Here is an 18,372-nt window from a genome sequence, read left to right on the forward strand (position 1 = left end):
CATTCAAAATGGTATATGGCCAAGAAGCAGTTATGCCATGGGAGCTTGTAATTCCTAGTCTGCGTGTAGCTTCACAAGAAGGTTGGGATGGTAGCCCTTTAGTTGAGCGCTTATACATCCTTGAGAGGTTAGATGAAGAAAGACAATTGGCTGTGCAAAATGCACTTGTGGAGAAAGATAGAAGGAAGAAATGGTTTGACCGTCATCTAAAGAACAAAGATATCAATGCTGGTGATAAAGTCCTTATGCATGGAGTGCATAACAAAAATAAAAAGTTGAAATATGCGGAAAAAGGACCATATCGAGTGTGTGAAATTACCCACAAGGTACCATTCGTGTGGAGACTCTAGATGGAGTTGAAACCATTGGATTCCTCAATGGGAGTAAAATTAAAAGCATACCATGATCCTCTAAGCCAAGAAGAGTTACAAGCCATTCATCAAAAGAAAGCAACCAAAGAATAGGCAGAGATTAAAAAGATCCAAGCAAGAGTTGAGGCTCAACAAAGACAACAACGTCTTAGATGCCAACGAGAGGCTAATCTGGGAATCACGAAAGCATTTTTTGAAGACACCGATGATGATTCATTGGAATTTGAGCCACCTCTACGATATCCAATTGAACCAAATAGCCTCTATGGGAGAGTATTATATAGCGCATTATTGGATATAGGAGCTCAACATAATTTGTTATCCTATGGAGTTTGGTGTCAGCTAGGAAAACCACCCTATCCACAAGCACCATCCAAGTCAAGGGTGTCAATAAGAAGAAGACCACTATTCTTGGAATCCTACACACTTCTATTATCTATGACAATGGAACCGTGGTTCAAAGCTTTTTGGTCATGCCTGTTGGTACTATGGAGGGTAATATAAACATGGGGTGCAAATGGATGTCTGCAGTCAAATATAATATGGATTGGGAGACCGAGAGTATCACGACGCAGAAACCAACTCATGGACCTATGGCTCAAGGAATAACACTTGAAATCTCACCTCTTCATAACACAAAAAACAACAAAATATTACCAATCCAAAAAGTACAACATCCTTGCCATTAGCACAACCCTCTAAAGCTTCAACTTCCATGGCTACGACAAATAGTGCTACATCAAAGGCTCCACGTGATCTGACCAAGGGTACATATCAATGGGTCACCAAGCTATCGTTATCGGACCCCCCTATGGTTCAAGTTAATTCACAAAGGAAACCTCAAAGGAAGGCGTCCACTTAGGTTAAGAAGATGAAAATCAAATCATTTTGGATTCCCAAACAACTATTAGAAGCCCAAGGCTACTATGATGGAAATGTTCGAATTTGGGTACCTAAACGTAAATCGTGTCCTTCCCTATCCACTACGAAACCATGTGAGTCAAACCTTGTGATTCCAAAGCCAATGGAAGACCGTGGGAAGGAAAAGATCACAGAATGCTACACACCTATTCCAAAGCTAGTTTGGGTTCCAAGGCAAAACCAATCTATTCGGCTTAGCTCAAGAAAGGGGGAGTTCCATGAAGCTTCTAGCTCCTCATGTAATGAATCCATAGAGGTAAAAGCTTCTACACAACCTCCACCTACCATTGGCAGCCTCCATGAAGCTACAAAAGATTCGACACCTCCCATTGTTCAATTATTACCTGATGCACTACTTCAAGTTCGTTCATGGGAGAGTACCTTACCACCCTTGCAACTCGATGAAGCACCCAAGGTAATAGAGAACTATTGGCTAAAATCCTCACGTATTACAATTAGAATAACTGGTTCCAAAAGGTGATGACATCCTTTTAAAGTATGATCTACCTAAGGAAGGGGGGAGTCTTCATTCACATCAGCCTATTGAATTATTTCCCTCTTACCCTTCTTTCCCTGACCCTTGGGCTTTCCAATTTTAGGATTGTATATATATAGATATATAGTAACTAGCCACCCTAGTTTATATATATATATAAAGAAAGTAAAGAGCAAGAGCAATTAGCAAACGAGTGTGCAGAATACTAGTCAAAATCATTGACCCAGACCTACACGTCACATCAGGTACACTGAAACAGAAACCTATGTCATCAAACACCTAACCATCCTCTATTTGTGTTCACAAATATGGCTAATTCTTACAAATATTCTTTTTACCTGTCCCAAGTAATGCATTTATGTTATCCTCATATTTCCTCTGAATGGGATTCGGTTGAAACACTCGCTTGTGAGAGAAATGTTGAGGAGTTAGAGTGGCCGGTCCACCTCTTGACTATGACAAATCCCTATTCTATTCAGGAAGTTTGCCCAATTTCCCAAGTCTACCCTTTTGCCCAAGCTGAGTATGCATGCCTCGTGACATTTCTAATACTATTTTGCACAGATGAGGACAAGGACGATAATGATGATTGGACAGACGAGACAGGCGGCCTTACCGAAGAGGATTACACATACTTTGATGATGAGGATGGCGGTTTAGCCTTACAGCTATCAATAGAGCTCTCCAACCTCCACTTACTTTGATCCTCATCACTCGAGTGATGGAGGGTAGGTAGGATTAGTACGATAGGAGTGTTTCAATTTTAGAGTTTAGTGATTAGCAAAGTTCTTTTTTCACACTGATGTGCCTCTGGAAGGTGGATGTTTGATGGTGACTATTGTGCAGTTTGTGGCTACATAAGGATGCCTTTGAAGGACAACAACAATGGATGTTTACATGTTACAACGGATGTTCTCCATTATATGAGGTGTACTACTTCCTTTTATCTATGCTTTCCACAGTTACATGTTTGCATCTTGTCATTTGAGTTTCTAACAATGCATAAAATTTATGAAGTTGTGACATTGCCAATTTAGATGCTATAAACTTTTTAAACTTATAGTACCTTGTTCTTCTCTTTGAGTTTGGTCTATTAGTTGGCTTTAAGTAGGTATCAGGACCTTAGGCTAAACTAAGCCACTTAATTGCTGACTTTAATTCCTAAATAGTCTATTAATTGTAGTAACTTTAGTAATGTTTTAGTCTATGAGGATATAGTTCTCTCTAGCTTATTCCACCTAAGTGTGACTGGTGTTTGGAATTCCATGTGTTAAGCTGGTATTTGAGACCTTGAGTCTCCCGACTTTATGCTCAAGCTGGTATTTGAGATCTCGAGTCCCCCAGCTACTTGTAGCAACTATGACAACAACAAGAAAAAAAAAAGAGAAAAGAGAAACCAAATAGCACAAACTTCCTTGTATTTTATGTTGATTACAATTACGTGGTAGAAGTGACAAGATCATTAGTCTTTAGACCCCCGACGAGCATTCCTAGGGTTAACTACTCTTTAGTCGACATTTTTTAATTAACATTGGTTAATCTAGTACTTATTTTAGCCCTAAATCTTGTGTACTTCTCTTAGAGTCAATCTAATAGACCTTAACTCAATTGCATTTTATTCAGGTACTACGCTTGTTCTAGTTGGCAATGTTACGATTCATGACTTTTTTTTTTTTGCATTTCCTAGAATATCATGTATGCATCTCACTTATTGCATGCCTGCACATGCTGCCTTTGAACTTTCACAATGTTGTTTTTCTTCTGCTAACTACAGGTACTCCTATCGTGGATCCCGATGCTGCACTGTTAGATTCCGAGGGCAGAATCTATATCAGGAAGGGCGGCACGTTAACCGCCGGCGTCCACTTCTAGTAGTCATGGGTCGGGCTTGTCGGTCCAATAGCAAAAGGGTAAGAGTGATCATTGATGAGAGGTGCACTCTAACTGGAACATTCAAGGGTTAGTTGGCTAAGCATGGGCGTCCAAGTGTGAATGGGTGAGCTCATATAAAAGTCACCTAAACCTAAAAATCACTCATTCTCTCATTTGTGCAATTGAAGAGTGTTCTTGCTCCATCTCCATCTTCTTCTTCATCTCCTTGTGTGTGTGCGTGTATGCGAGAGAGAGAGAGAGAGAGAGAGAGAGAGAGAGAGAGAGAGAGAGAGAGAGAGAGAGAGAGAGAGAGAGAGAGAGAGAGAGAGAGAGAGTGATCGAGCATTGCGACGGCATGGCGAGGCGATTGAGCGCGGCATGACGGTAGCTCCCTCTTCTTGCTCCATCTCTATCTTTTTCTTCATCTCCTTGTGTGTGTGTATGTATGCGAGAGAGAGAGAGAGAGAGAGAGAGAGAGAGAGAGAGAGAGAGAGAGAGAGAGAGAGAGAGAGAGAGAGAGAGTGATCAAGCATTGCGACGGCATGGCGAGGCGATTGAGCGCGGCATGACGGCAGCTCCCTCTTCTTTGCGGCAAGGAAGCCTCCACAAAGGCGAGCATAGGGCGGTGAGTGACACACCCTTGCTCTCTTGAGCTTGCTAGATTAATCTAGTTGTGTGCTTGCAGCCATTTGTGTGCTTGTACGGTAAGTCCCTTGCTTTAACACGTGCAACAGATGCGCACATGGCCTCACAAAGCTAGAATGCTTCCACACATCTGAAACTCGCACACTGGGAGGCCAGGCTGTCTGGGGGCCTCACAAAGCTAGAATGCTACCACACATCTGAAACCCACAGAGTCATACAAAACCTCTCCCAAGCTGCCAGCTCAACTCCATGAACAATAGTATGGCTACCACCAATCCTGTCAGAGGGGTCCTCCAATATGTTGAAGTCACCCCTATGCACCATTGCTCTGTTTGCGGCAGAGAATCAACAATGTGAGACCAAAACTCTGCACGTGCACTCGCCACATTGGGCGCATAGATGTTCAAGAAGCCCACGAGACAACCCTGAACCTGCATAGCAATCCACAAAGCCCTGCCTGGCACAATAATCCCTCTGTCCACAATGGCCTGCTGCAAAGAATCCGCAATAGTCATACATACCCCACCTTGGATGCCTCCAAGTCCAAATGCAATTGATCAAAAAGTCTCATATCGTCCATGCAAAAGCTGACCACAATGTCTAATGTGGCTCTCGCACAGATGATGCTCCTGTAGCATAAGAAGGTCAATCTCTCCTCCCACAAGGCATCGTTGAAGCTCCTGACACAGTCGGTCCCTCTGGCGCTGAAACTAGGGCCCAAAAACTTGGGCCCACCTAATCCCTGTACGTCCATGAGATGATCCTCATGGGGAGCGAGAGAGAACTGATGCTATCGTAGCAGCTAACCGTGCTATCTTCGAGGCAGGCTTGGATGGGGAGTAATTTGCATCCGAGCGTTCTCGAGATAGGCGTGACTGCAAAGAGTGTCTAGCCCAAGCCCAAGTAGACCGAGCCGTGCGTAAAGCAACCTTGTTTGTCCAGGAGTCCTCATGTATGTGTACATAGCATGGCGGGCTCTGCATATCAGCAAAAAAGTGAACCACAATGTGTCTACATCTTGCTGCGTCTTGAGGTTTCACAACAAACTTGGCCAATGGCCACAAAGTCTGAAGCAAGTCTGTAACCCCTAGGTCTCCCATGTGATGAGAGAACTCTAGGGCTTGTGTCTGCAGCCACTCCAGCACTGAGTCTATAGTCCACTCAGCCTGGTCCTTGCCGCATAGGGGACAAGAGAAGCCAATCGCTGAGTCCAAGGCCTCTATCCTCCTAGCTGCAAGGAACAGTACATGAACTCTGAAGCAGGCTGCCTCAAGGTCTGTTGAGGGGTCGCCGAGAAACCAGTAAAGTCGTAGGCAAAGAAATCCCAACGACGACGAATGTCAAAGCTCAATAGACCACAAGGAACTGCTGCAAAGGGAGATGTCTCCACCAAAAGAGGGGGTCGCAAGAAAGGCTGTCCCTCTCTCGCCAAGCAACTCATGGCAAAGGCGCCTTTGCCAAGCGACTTGTGGCAAAGGTGCTACGGGACTGGAGCGGGAGGACATGAGGGAGCAGGAGGAGAAGGGGGGGAGGAGGGGCGAGGGGGATCAAAAAAAGTACGAGGGTGAGATGGAGAGGTAGAGGGAGAAGGAGGAGGTGGGGGGGCGGAAGAGGGGGGGACCTCGGGGGGAGGAGGGGCTGTCGAGGGTGAGGTTGAGGTGGAAGTTGGAGCACGGAACTCGTCCTGCTAAAGAGGGTTGAAACGCTTCCTCGTGGGAACCCACTACTGCTAGGCAGGAGCCTAAGGACCACTCTGAGTGCCAGGCTGGCGTGGTGGCCCCTACCGACATCGACCATGAACCTGCTGCCAGCCCACCTCCGCTTGAGCCGTAGGCTCAAAGGGTGGCTCTGCCTGCGTACTCTGTGACTCTACCTGCTCTTGTTGGCCAGCCCTTGAGGGCTAGGGCTAGGCCTGTGGTGTAGGCCTTCGCAAGATGGCCCATCTGTCAACAAATGATACACTGATTCGAGAGACCCAAATACTCCACTCTCTATCGAAACCAACCCCCACCTGAGGAAGTAGAATGACCTTCAGGAGAGTGTGGGTGTTCCTAACCAGAACCCGTACTGAGGGAATGTTGACCGCCTTGGGAGCTATTGAGGTTGTCGTGCAAGGTGTCTCCAGGACAGTCCCAATCTCTGAGCCTATCCTGGACAAGAGTAGTAGGTACTTCCTCCTTAAAATAGGAAAGCATACGGAGATGGGGAGGTCTACCTCCTCTACCAGAACATCTGAAGCTGGGTCAAAACCATGTCTCCACTGTCGAAAGTGGGCTCGAACTACTCGGATGGTCAAGGGGCTGATCGCGATGACCTTGGACGCCATCTCGGGGGTCTCAAACTCTATCTGATAGTAGCCGCGTCCGAGGAACTAAACATCCAAGATCTTGCCCACCTTCGCAAGAAGGTGGGCCTGGAGAAGATCACGCAGCTATCCTCTGATGGGTCTAGTGCCGAGAATCTTACAGATGACGGAAGTCGCCTGAAGGCATTCCATATCTGCGGCGGCTAGGCTCGCTTGCTCAGTCGGAGTGAGAGCAAGTCGAATGGTGGGCTCAGCGGGGTCGGGCGAGGGGACTTCATCGGAGTCCCTTTGTGACGAAGCTTGAGCCTCCATCTATGTATGTTGCTGTGGCAGAAAAGGAGTGGAAGAAGAAGTTCCTCTGCAAAAAAACCCCGACGAGCACTGTCAAGAAACCAGAACTGTTGGAGCAAGTCGAAAGAAGCCTTCAGGGTGAGGATGGCAAAGAACGAAACGAGGGGGGGCGGGCTGGAAACGGCAGAGGAGGAGGGCAATGAGTGGCGGGCTGGAAGCGAGGGCAGCGCGAGGCGGGCTGGAAACGGGCAGTGGATAGCGAGGGCAGCACGTAGAGGGGTAGGGTTGAGGGCGGCGGGCACAAAGGGCGAGAAGCTGGTGACAAGGAGGGGTAGCGCAAGGACAAGCGGGGGGCAACACGCAGCAAGGTAGGCTTGTAGCGCGAGGGCGGGGGAGGGAGAGCTAGCGATGGCGAGGGGGGCGACAGGTGCAGGCGAGGTGGGCGTGCGGGAGTAGTAGCTCACATAAATGAATTTGGTTAGTAGACATTATTTGAAAGAAGCAAAATTGTTTTTTTTTTTTTTTTAAAGAGAGTACAAGAACTTTAAAACACACGCACACACCCTGTGTACAATGGGCTCACAGCTAGGGAGAGAGGCATCCCATCACACACACACACACGCTAGCTTGGTTAGTAGAGTCATAGCCTATATGCCTAAGGTCTTGGGTTCAATACCCCCTTGGCAACCTGAAGACATGTTCTAAGTCCTTAGAAAAATTCTTTTTTCAAATCTTTAGTTGTTGAAAAAATAAGAAACACTTTTGAATCCAATAAGTGTTTTCTCGAAAAAATTGTTGGTGCAGTACACCATTCAGGGAATTCACGTTGTCCAGATAGAATAGTAAAGAATAAATAGCCGCACAAAGTGTAATGTTAAGCCCTTGTAATTTTTAGTCTTAAAAATGCAAATTTGTAAGGCTCCCATTATGAGGAGAAGCCATCGTGTGTAAGAAAAATCAGTCGTCGGAAAACAAAATATTCACGCCCCTTCAGAATATTCCCGTTTCGTCAAAATATTATGACCGGACGGTGGTCAAAAAGTGATTGGAAAATGGACGATCGGTTGGTCGGTTGGCTGGTGGACGAAAGTCTTTGGCCGGTGGCCAGTGGCTAAATTCTAGGTGTACTTTGTCTTCTCAAGGGCGGCCACAAATGGGCGCATTGGAGAGTCCAACTTGGACTTGTTTACACAAGGGCGACTACACATGATTGTATCTCATGAGAGAGGGAAGCCATTTTGGACTACAAAAGGAGGCCTCTTCTACACACAAAATGCATTGTGGTGCATTGTGAAGTTGATGAAGCAAGGTGCATGTGAGGTGGTGAGAGTGAAGCAAGGCAGGAGTTCCATTAAGAGTATAATCCCTTTGTAACTTACTTCTAGTTTGAAGTACTAAACCCATTGAGTGGCTGCTTTTTCGTAGACGTAGCCCACATTGGGTGAACCACATATATTGTGTACTCTCTCTCTCTCTCTCTATAATCACTCATGTGTGAAAATTATCTCTCTTTATTAAGTAAATTACTCTAATATCTACTTAGCTAGGTCCTATTTCCTAGCATGTAGAGCACGCCAGATCAAGCACATAAATGAAGATGGGATCTTAAGACCACAAAAGTATTTATTGCTAAGTTATCATGTATTATTTTTAAGTGTTCGACCTCAGACACGTGGATAAAGTTCCAAGAAATAATTAAGGTTTATGTTCATAACCTTTGAATGATTCATCAAATGAATGTCGAGAATCTTGAAGTATTCAAGAACACTCCAAATGAAGTGATTAGAGTGTTCACATAATATCTTTAGTGTCTCGTATATGGTTGCAAGAGCCTTTCTATAAAGTTTGGGGCTGAATTTTCACTGGTTTATCCTTGTGGGGGTCACTATATGTAAAACCTATACATCGTGTGTGTTCAAGGACTATTATTAACATCCTTAGCTTAATTTTTTCACTAATCAACACCCTTTTGTATGTGAAAATGTCATCATTGTAATCTTAATGATTTTGGAGAAAATAAGAGATGCATCTTCAATCATTGCCATTGGTTTCACCAAACTAGCTGTACATTGCTGTGACTGAGAATCTTGAGGATAAGGAAGCTTGTGTTTTTTGAACTATTTGCAAAGAAATCTTCCCAAAAATGATGCTATGAATCCCATTTAAGAGCACTGTTCTCAAAAGAAAGCAATGTTTTTTTTTTTAGAAAGAAAAAAAAATGGGTTATGAAGAAAAGTGTACATCCTCACCAAAATTACAGCTTTAAATAGTCAGCTCTCATCATAAGTCTCTCTCTAGAATAGAATACTAGCAGGATAGAGGACCATTTTTGCCAAGGGATAGTCCTTTAGAGCTTGTACAAACGCTCTTGAAAGATTTCTCTCATTAACTGAGTGGCAGATACAAAGATTCTCTTAAGTTCAAAGTGATAAATTTTGAGAATGAGTAGAAGTATACATAGCTTGAATTCTATGAGACTAGCAGTGCCATAGATAGGATGACCTCCATCAGTTCCACAGAGGAGAAGGTCTGGGGATGCAAGGAAAGAAACGCTTTTTGCAGACAGCTGAGAAGGTCCTTGGCTTTAGGGCATTGAAGGAATAGATGGATGATGTCTTCTTGTTTGTTACACCTTGGGCATTGACCGGTGCCAATCTTTGCTTGAAGGGCCCTCTTGCCTGTTGAGATCCCTTGATGCAGAATTAACCAACACAAAGAGGAGTGCTTAATGGGAATGGGGAAAGCCCATATGCATTTGAGCCTATAGATCCATTGTTTGCAGCTCCATTGGACATTCAAAGCAATGTTTTTTTCTTCTACACAATGCTCGAAGAGTTTACAAGTCTTTGATACTAGTGATATCTTCTCCATTTTTTCACAAACAATGTCAACAAATAAAAGGAAAACAACAAACTGTTGATTTTCATAATAAGAACTAAACAATTAATCATGAACATAAAAGAAACAATTGAAATATTAACCTTAAAGAGCTTGCACATGACCCCACACTAGGTACCAAACCATGGCGGTGAATTGCTTAATTGGAGTATCTTTATTATACCTCTTTCTCGATAAAATGATTTAGCTTCTTCAGGGGAAAGAGAGGATAAGCAAACAATTATGAACTGGATGAGAGAGGCTAAGAGAGAATTGATAGCAGTAGGTGTGCCAAACGATCCCATTAAGGGGAATGTCAAGGGATTCCACCCTTTATATTGAAAGAGAGAAAGTAAATGAAAAAGTAGATCGTGACTTGGAAGTGAAAAGCAAGGACGACATGTTGTGCACGTGGCATGCAGATGATGGACAACATGTGTGTGTGCAGAACAGGCCACACCATAGCAAGAAGGGGCGCGTGGGTTGAGAAGAGGAAGGTTGGAGAAATTCTTTTTTTTAATAAATGGAGTACGCTTTGTCGGCACCGACGGTTCTTAGCCTACTTGGTTAGCGCAATAGATCACAATTGTGAACGTTGATGTCAAGCGTTTGAATCGCAGTTGCAGGTGTAGTTTTCGTCTTCGTCCTATGTTGAGTAGGGAACGAATATGTGAAGATTCACACTAATAATAAGTGGACCAAGTAGGAACGAGAAGAAAACTGGAGGGCAATAGAAGAGTCAAAAGTATATCTTTTACTATACGTGCGCTTGTTTTGAAATAGAAACTCTTCTCAAAAGTGATTTGCTTATTGCATGAACTTTCTAAGAAGTGGCTAAAGTGGAGTTTTGTTTGCAGACTACAGAACACACAATTACACTATTTATCTAATATAATCTGACCTCTTTTGGGAATTAAAAAAAAAACCTAAAAAATGTAGCTCATTAAAATCATGCTCAAAATCAGAAATGATTTGTCTAAAATACCCCTAGAATTTTCAAAAAATAAAAAGGATGGATGTAGAAACAATCCTTGTGTGTCTCAAGTGCCAATGGTATGAAATTACACAGCTACACACATAACCAATAATTTAACCATATGCCATTATGCCCCAAGAGTAGTCCAATGGCACCTACTTTTTTGCCCATCTTTGTGCCAACCTTACAAGATGCCCACCAAGAGAGCTACTTCTCAAGGCTTATCACCAATGTAGCTCTCTCTCTCTCTCTCTCTCTCTCTCTCTCTCTCTCTCTATGTGTGTGTGTGTGTGTGTGTGTGTGTGTGTGTGTTGGGGGGGGGATTGTCCTAGGTGTATATCCATAATAGGTTGATAAATGTACTTTGACTTTCTCTTCATCATCCTCATAACCGGCAATGTAGATGTAGATCCTAAATAGACATATAAAGTGCTTTACTTCTACTCTCTCTCTCTCTCTCACTCACACACACACACACACACACACACACACACACACACACACACACACACACATATTTGGAGTTTTCTACAGACAAGAAGGACTCTGGCTTGTCTTGGCTCTCTCTCTTCCATCCTTAGCTATGCCTTTCGCGGGCATGGGCTAAAAGTGTTCTTGGGTGCTTGAGATTACTTCAGTTGAAAAATATCATGTACTTAAGATAATATGTACCCATAATTACTTTCTTGACAGGATCTACGATGCTCGATTTGATGTCGGCAACCTAGATTTGTATGGGCCCTTGATCTAACCCACCCACACTAGTATTAATCACAGTTGAGGCTCCTCCATGGAGCTGAATTGCTCTTTGGACAGTTACCGCCTATTTAATGGCAAGTTCCCTTTGGCCATTCCTTCCGCCACAACATCTCCTCCAACACATTATAACAGACTTGAGAGATTCATTTGGAAAAAACTAGTGAAGTGGAGAAGCGATAATCAAAGTAGACTTCTAATTTTCTTTTCACCTGTTGAAAAAACAAAACGTTTTTCTCAAGGGACAAAAAGATAGCCCAAAAAGCAGATCCGGTTTGTAGGCTATAAACAAATTCACAACCCACTTCCCGTTTGAAGCCCACTTCCATTTTGCGCATTCAAGCTTATGCCAAGGCTGCATCATTTGTAAGCTACCCCGCGCGCGCGCGCGTCCCCCAACACTCTCTCTCTCTCTCTCTCTCTCTCTCTCTCTCTGCGCGCACACCAAAGGCTCACGGAGTTTTGTATGTGCCATTTTGGGCGCCCACAACTCACTTCCTTCGCAGGACCATGAGTGCCTCGGGCGACGATGGAGCAGAGCAGAAGCCCTCTGTGGAGGTGTCCAAAGACGCCAATGGTCTGGACGTTGTCATTCTGAAAGATCCACGCGGGTTCTCAGCGCAGGTATTACAATATTCTGCCGAGATGGTCTTTTCTTCTTAAATTGTTATAGGTAGCTCATCCCAATGGGCGCTGGTGGGTGCCCATGAGCTTGTGCGTTGTCCACACACACACACACACACACACACACACACACACACACAAAATGCCGCACACACACAAGCATGACATTACACACACATCCTCACAGACAATTACACCCTCACATTTTGGGGAAATGCTCCAGTATGCACGAAGCTCATCGTAGCTCCTTGTTTTACAAGCTTGAACGAATTCTTCATGAGAACTCGCTATCATTCGTTGTCTTTTCTCCATTAAGCTACTTATCCTCTGCCTAAGGGGTTAGAACCTTTATAGGTACTTAGTTATGTGCTTTCCTTTTGCTGTTCAATGCTTGAGTGCATCAATCGCATGTCTTAACATGGCATTTGTAGCAATTTTTTTGATTACAAGAGTGTTCTGCACATCTTTATGCGCATGGAACATGTGCACATCTTCCCGTATGTGTGTGTGCAGGCATGTACATACGGACACACAGATGTATGTAGTATGTGTACATGTTTTCTTTTGTACCATGTTGTATAGACACACACAGAATGTGCGTGTGCACAGGCAGATGTATATGTATGTGTAGAGTGTGCATACTATGTTTGTGTATATAGACGTACACATACAGATGTTTGTGATACGTGATGACATGTTATGTGCATGTGTGTGTGTGTGTCTGCCTATACTTGTGTTTGAATTTATACAGTCGCATGATGCTTACTAGAGGCAACACACATGTGCTTGTGCATGTGCACGCGTGCGCGCGCACACACTATTCTTTAAGTTTACTTTTGTTTTTTGGTCTTTGCAGTTCCTCTTGCAATATGGTTAAGTCATCTTAATGTGTTTGTGTATTCTGGTATTCGTGTCTGGTTTCCGGTTGCTTTGAACTTAATGGGTGTTCAATCTGCTCTTTTTTTTGCTTCAATGATCAAACTTGTTACTGTTTTTGTAAGAGTATCTTCCATTGGATACGCAAGAAAATCTGAAATGACGTACTATGATTAGGCTTATAAGGTGGAAACCAGTAAACAAGGAAGATAAAAGCCTGCATAAAAACAAGAAACAAAAGAAAGTAAAACTTCACCACAGGCGTCACAGATGATGGAGGTCAAGAAGGAGAGGAATGAGGTGTGGGGGTGCAGGCGGCAGTCTCAAAATCGCCGGAGAAGCTGCAGGCGTGACCAGGTACGCAACGAACGAGTACTGCGGGCGCCAGGAGACATGCGCCGGCTGGAGAACAGTGTCAGTGAGAAAGAAAGGGTGGAGCAGGTTGCGCGTAGCAGCAGCAGAGCAGGTCGTTGTCACGCCCTTGCTTGCGCGTAGCCCCTCTCCCCCTCACCCCCCACCAACAACAACCCTCTCCTCTTCTATTGTGGTGTTTTTGTTTATCACATGCATCATTTTCATTGTGCTTATTCATGTGTGTGACTTGTTTGTTTTGTACCATTTTTGTTAAGATTTAAGGTGAGATAATTAACATTCTTACATAAATGACTTATTTTACTCCTGCGCTTCGTATGTGAAACACTTTTCGAGACCCGTTTCATACGTATGAAATCCCGTTTTGTACATACGTTTCAAACCGGCTTAGCAACATTGTGAGCCAAACACGTATTATATTACAGGCTTCAATTTCTGAATATGAAATCTTTGATCCACTGCACATTCTTGGATAACAAGAAGTTGCGGAGATGGTCGATTGTTGTGGCTATTTTTCTTATAAAACCATGTATGCATGTCTCTTTTACACGTGCTAAGCCACTGATCATATTATTGGGGCATGCTGTTAGTTTTGCCGGAGCATGATATTTTCATACATAGTACATAGTACATAGTCAATATCATGCATATTACTGTACAAGCAATAAGTTACTTTGGCACAATCAATAGATGAGATATTATATAAGTCATTCGGATGGAGATAGATAAAGAACACTAGCTCCACTGCCTGTTTTGATCTGGTCCAAGAACGTGGAGCAAATCATGCCCTTTCAATATGCTGTTTTTTCTTAAATAATTAGTTTTGAAGGTAGTTGTAGGGGAATTAGAGTGATGCTTTAAGTACTTGCAGAACTATCCGCCGAAAATTAATTATTACAGTGAAAAACTATCCACAATGGCATAAGCTTCCCATATTTCTTTCTTTGATTTTTTATGGTTATTTGCTAGCTCAGAGTTATAGCCTTTTAAATTTTCTCCACTGGGCACATGTCTTTCTGGATGTTTCTTCATTATTGTTTGTTGCGTTTGCCCAAAGATGTCCGTGTTGTGATTGTTAACAATTGAATTAGATCATTGGTGCTACTTGGTGACCAAGTATGAAGGAGAATATGAAGTATTCTACTATGCATGAGTACGTGTCGGATTCCATGTTATATTTTCGGTCCATGATTTTTTGAGCTGTATTCTGAGTGCGGAGGGTAGATTGTGGTTTTCATGCCAACAAGTCAGCGCTATCTCAGCTTGCCCATCTCACTATAGGGCTGTCCTGGACTTGGTCTGGTACACTTTGATTTTGATATATGTACTCGGTCACTCATGTTGACCCTTTAGAGTTTAGGCCAGGGCCAACTTGCTCACTGCTTTGAGTTCTAATCTTCTAGGTTTAAATGGGCTTTAATCTGTGACTTATTCCAGGTATGGTTTATACTTGAGTGTTTCTTCTTTAATTTAGATTTCATTGAAACCAGCCACCTAATGAAAAGAGAACCTTTACATGCAAATTGGAAAGTAAAGGGCATGCTGTTTGTTGGGTTGTCTTTCGATTTCCCCTTTTTTTCCTGGGGTTAACTTTAGTGAAGAAGTAACATTCACTTGCTGTTTAGGTACATTTGTATGGTGGTCAAGTCACTTCATGGAAAAATGATCGTGGAGAAGAGCTGCTGTTTGTGAGCAGTAAGGTTGTTCTAATCATCTGTCACTGGGATTTTACTGTGTTTTGTTTGTTAAAAAGACAATTCAAGTAAACTTACTTTTATTTTTCCTTTTTCAACAAGGAATGAGATAGGGGTTGAACTAACTCAAGGAAGTGCATGCTCAACATGTGTGACTTCTCTAACAATTGTATAGAATCTATGTAGGCTGTCTTTAAGCCTCCAAAGGCTATACGAGGGGGCATACCTATTTGTTTTCCGCAGGTGAGCATCATGGTTCTCAATATGTACTAAAGACTATTATCAAGATTGTTGTCTGATTTGTTGATATGGGTGGGGTTTTCTGCAGTTTAGTAACCTTGGTTCAATAGAGCAACATGGGTTTGCTCGCAATAAACTCTGGAGTATTGATCCAAATCCTTTACCTTTGCCTACCAATATTGATGACAAGGCTTTTATCGATCTTATTCTTAAGGTTGGTGATGAGGACATGGCAAAGATGTGGAGTTATAGGTACCTTCTCCCCACACAGTTTAAAACAGTGCTTACTGTGAAATGCCCCACCAAGGCACCTTCACCTACTTCTACGGTTGTGTTTTTAGTGTGTTCAGCAGATTGCTTTGATTATATTGCAGCTTTGAGTTTCGGCTGCGTGTCACCTTGGGTCCCCATGGAGAACTAGGGATGACAGCACGTGTTCGCAACATTGATAGTAAACCGTTTACATTTACGACTGCATTTCACACGTATTTCTCTGTCTCAGATATCAGGCAAGTTGCAAAATGAGTCGATTGATCATATTGCTTACAAGTAACTCTAGTGGAGCTAATGGTTTTCTAGTGATGCAGTGAGGTGCGGATCGAGGGATTGGAAACATTGGATTATCTTGATAATCTGCAAAACAGAGAGCGCTTTACCGAGCAAGGAGATGCACTTACCTTCGAAACGGAGGTAATTTGCAAATTCAAGGAAAATGTTTTCAGATCACCAAGTGCTTCTGTGGCTCAGGGATTTTGCATGGCAGGTGGACAAAATTTATCTTAATACTCCCACAAAGATAGCCATCATTGATCATGAATTAAAGCGGACGTTTGTTTTGAAAAAGGATGGGCTTCCAGATGCAGGTATTTATTTCGTTTTTGTTTCCTCTGCCATATGGTATTTTTTGTTATGTATAGCAAATATTATTGAACTTGTGTATTGGTGAATTGACAAGGCAAAGAGTGTATTTACAAGGCGAAGTGCGTATTAACGTAGATGCATAGATATACCCCAAAGTTATAGATGTAGAAGCCCTCATCCATTGTGTGCGCATTTCTACTCAAATCTTTACAGCTAGCGTAGTATATGCCAGAACAGAATGAAGGCTGTATCTCATTTTGGGTTATGTGCCTATTCTCAACTTTTCATGTTCTGAACCATGTGAGCATTGTGTGTATGATAAGCATGCTAGATTATCCCGTTCTAGTATATCAAACAAGCAATAGATCTAGTGCATATAGATGTGTGTGGGCGCCTTTGTTGTTGATTACAGAGTGCAAGTTGCGAATTAATTTGCTATACTGTGCTGATTGCATAGCAAAGAAACCTTGTCAGTGCTTGCTTTTAACTTTCCTCAAATGTTAAAGAGAGTTTTTTCTGTTTTAGTTGTCCACATGTTCGTCCCCTTTGCTGAAGTCTGTGCGGAGAAATATCTGCATGATGATTTTTTTTATTGTTTTTGCTTGCTCATTTTCGGACTGCTACAATATTTATTTACCTGAAATGTTCTGTTCTCTCTTGTTCTGTTACATTTCCCTTCATACCTATCTGAGGATATATTTCTCTGTTTGGTATTTTGGATGAATTTTACTTTGACCATATGAAGGCATGCTCAGGGGGTACACTTCTAAAAAACCATCTTTCTCGTGTGCATTCAAATGGTATTAAAAAAATGCCTGTGCTTACATATTGTGAGGCATCCAGTTTTTTCTTATTTTCAATAAAAAAACCCCTTCTCCAATCAAAATAATTCAAATTTCATGAATTACATTACCCCTTTTTTTGGAATGCCCCCTATACTTAAAATGTTTTTGAGATGCACCCCCCGAGTTTGTATGTATGATAGTGTCTTCCAGTGGAGTGCTCATATGTCACCTATGGGTTATTCTACAGTTGTTTGGAACCCTTGGGAGCGAAAGGCGAAGGCTATGGTTGACTTTGGCGATGATGAGTACAAATACATGATTTGTGTAGAGCCAGCAGCTATTGAGAAACCCATCACATTGAAGCCAGGTGAGGAATGGAAGGGGCGCCAAAAAATATCGACTGTTTACTCAAGCTATCATAGTGGGCAGCTAGATCCAATCAAAGTGCTCGAAAGTCTGGGCAGTTTTGGATGATGAAGAGTTCTCGATCGAACCAACCAACTTCTCAAAAATTTTCAAAGAGAAGGTGGGGTAACTGTTTAGTACTGGCTGCTCAACATTTTTAAAGAGCAGTTGGTGGATATATTATACTCCGGGCCATTATATTCTTGGCATACAGCAGACAACATTGGTAGTATAGAAAGCAATAGGAGCTAGCGGATGGTTGGTTGGTGGAGCGGACTACAAGGTGGCATTGAAGCATATTGCTTCAATAATCACCAGTAACACATTCTATCTTGTTGCTGGTGGGTTGTATTGCAACTGTATTAATGTAAACACTGGCTTTCTAGGTAAGGTATACGTATGAAAATGATTGGTATTTTAACATTTACATTTCTGGGTTGTATGCTGCTTAAGGTACTTTGTCATGCAAGATTTGGGGGCAAACTGTTCCTAATAATGTGTCAGGTGGAATCAGGGATGGAATATGTCTTGGCATTTGTACGTGTACGCACGCTACACAATTGGTACGTGTCTGTAGGAGAGAACTGCAGTCAACAAATGCTGACTGTTGACCTTATTGCTTCATGCAATTTCCTTTGTTTTTTTTGAGGTGCAACTGAAATTTGAAAGATGCCGTTGGGAATCGAACTTGGGTCTTTAGATATTCACACATCCACTGTCAAGGTTGGCAGTTGGGGGGCCAAGCATCTCAACTGGCGAATCTACAGGCATTGTTTGTTGCAATAGCCGGTGCAACCGACAGATGACAGTGTCAGGCTTTTTTGGATGAGTGTAAAGTCACTAAGTCATGTCAAAAAGCTTGCCCACTATGAGTATATATGTGTATATAGCCTTGCAAGTCTTGGAAGCGACCATGTAAAAATTCATGTAGAAAAGTGTGATTTTACCAAGATTGAATGTGTTTTGGGTTTTGAGTCCCCAAGACATGGGTTTTAATGAATATTT

General features: G+C 42.7%; 1 protein-coding gene across 1 annotated transcript; it reads left to right on the forward strand.

The window, feature by feature from the left end:
• The first annotated feature begins 11,819 nt into the window (after positions 1-11,819).
• Positions 11,820-17,807, forward strand: LOC147450517 (putative glucose-6-phosphate 1-epimerase). The gene is made up of 8 exons (XM_086519739.1): positions 11,820-12,134; positions 15,008-15,082; positions 15,263-15,319; positions 15,405-15,568; positions 15,691-15,829; positions 15,908-16,006; positions 16,080-16,179; positions 17,210-17,807. Exons 1-8 carry the CDS (start codon positions 12,021-12,023, stop codon positions 17,434-17,436), a joined length of 975 nt encoding a protein of 324 aa, XP_086375865.1. The 5' UTR covers positions 11,820-12,020; the 3' UTR covers positions 17,437-17,807.
• The last annotated feature ends 565 nt before the right edge of the window (positions 17,808-18,372 follow it).

The sequence above is a fragment of the Adiantum capillus-veneris genome, chromosome 9, assembly GCF_014529385.1.
Source record: "Adiantum capillus-veneris isolate H3 chromosome 9, ASM1452938v2, whole genome shotgun sequence".
Lineage (NCBI taxonomy): Eukaryota > Viridiplantae > Streptophyta > Polypodiopsida > Polypodiales > Pteridaceae > Adiantum > Adiantum capillus-veneris.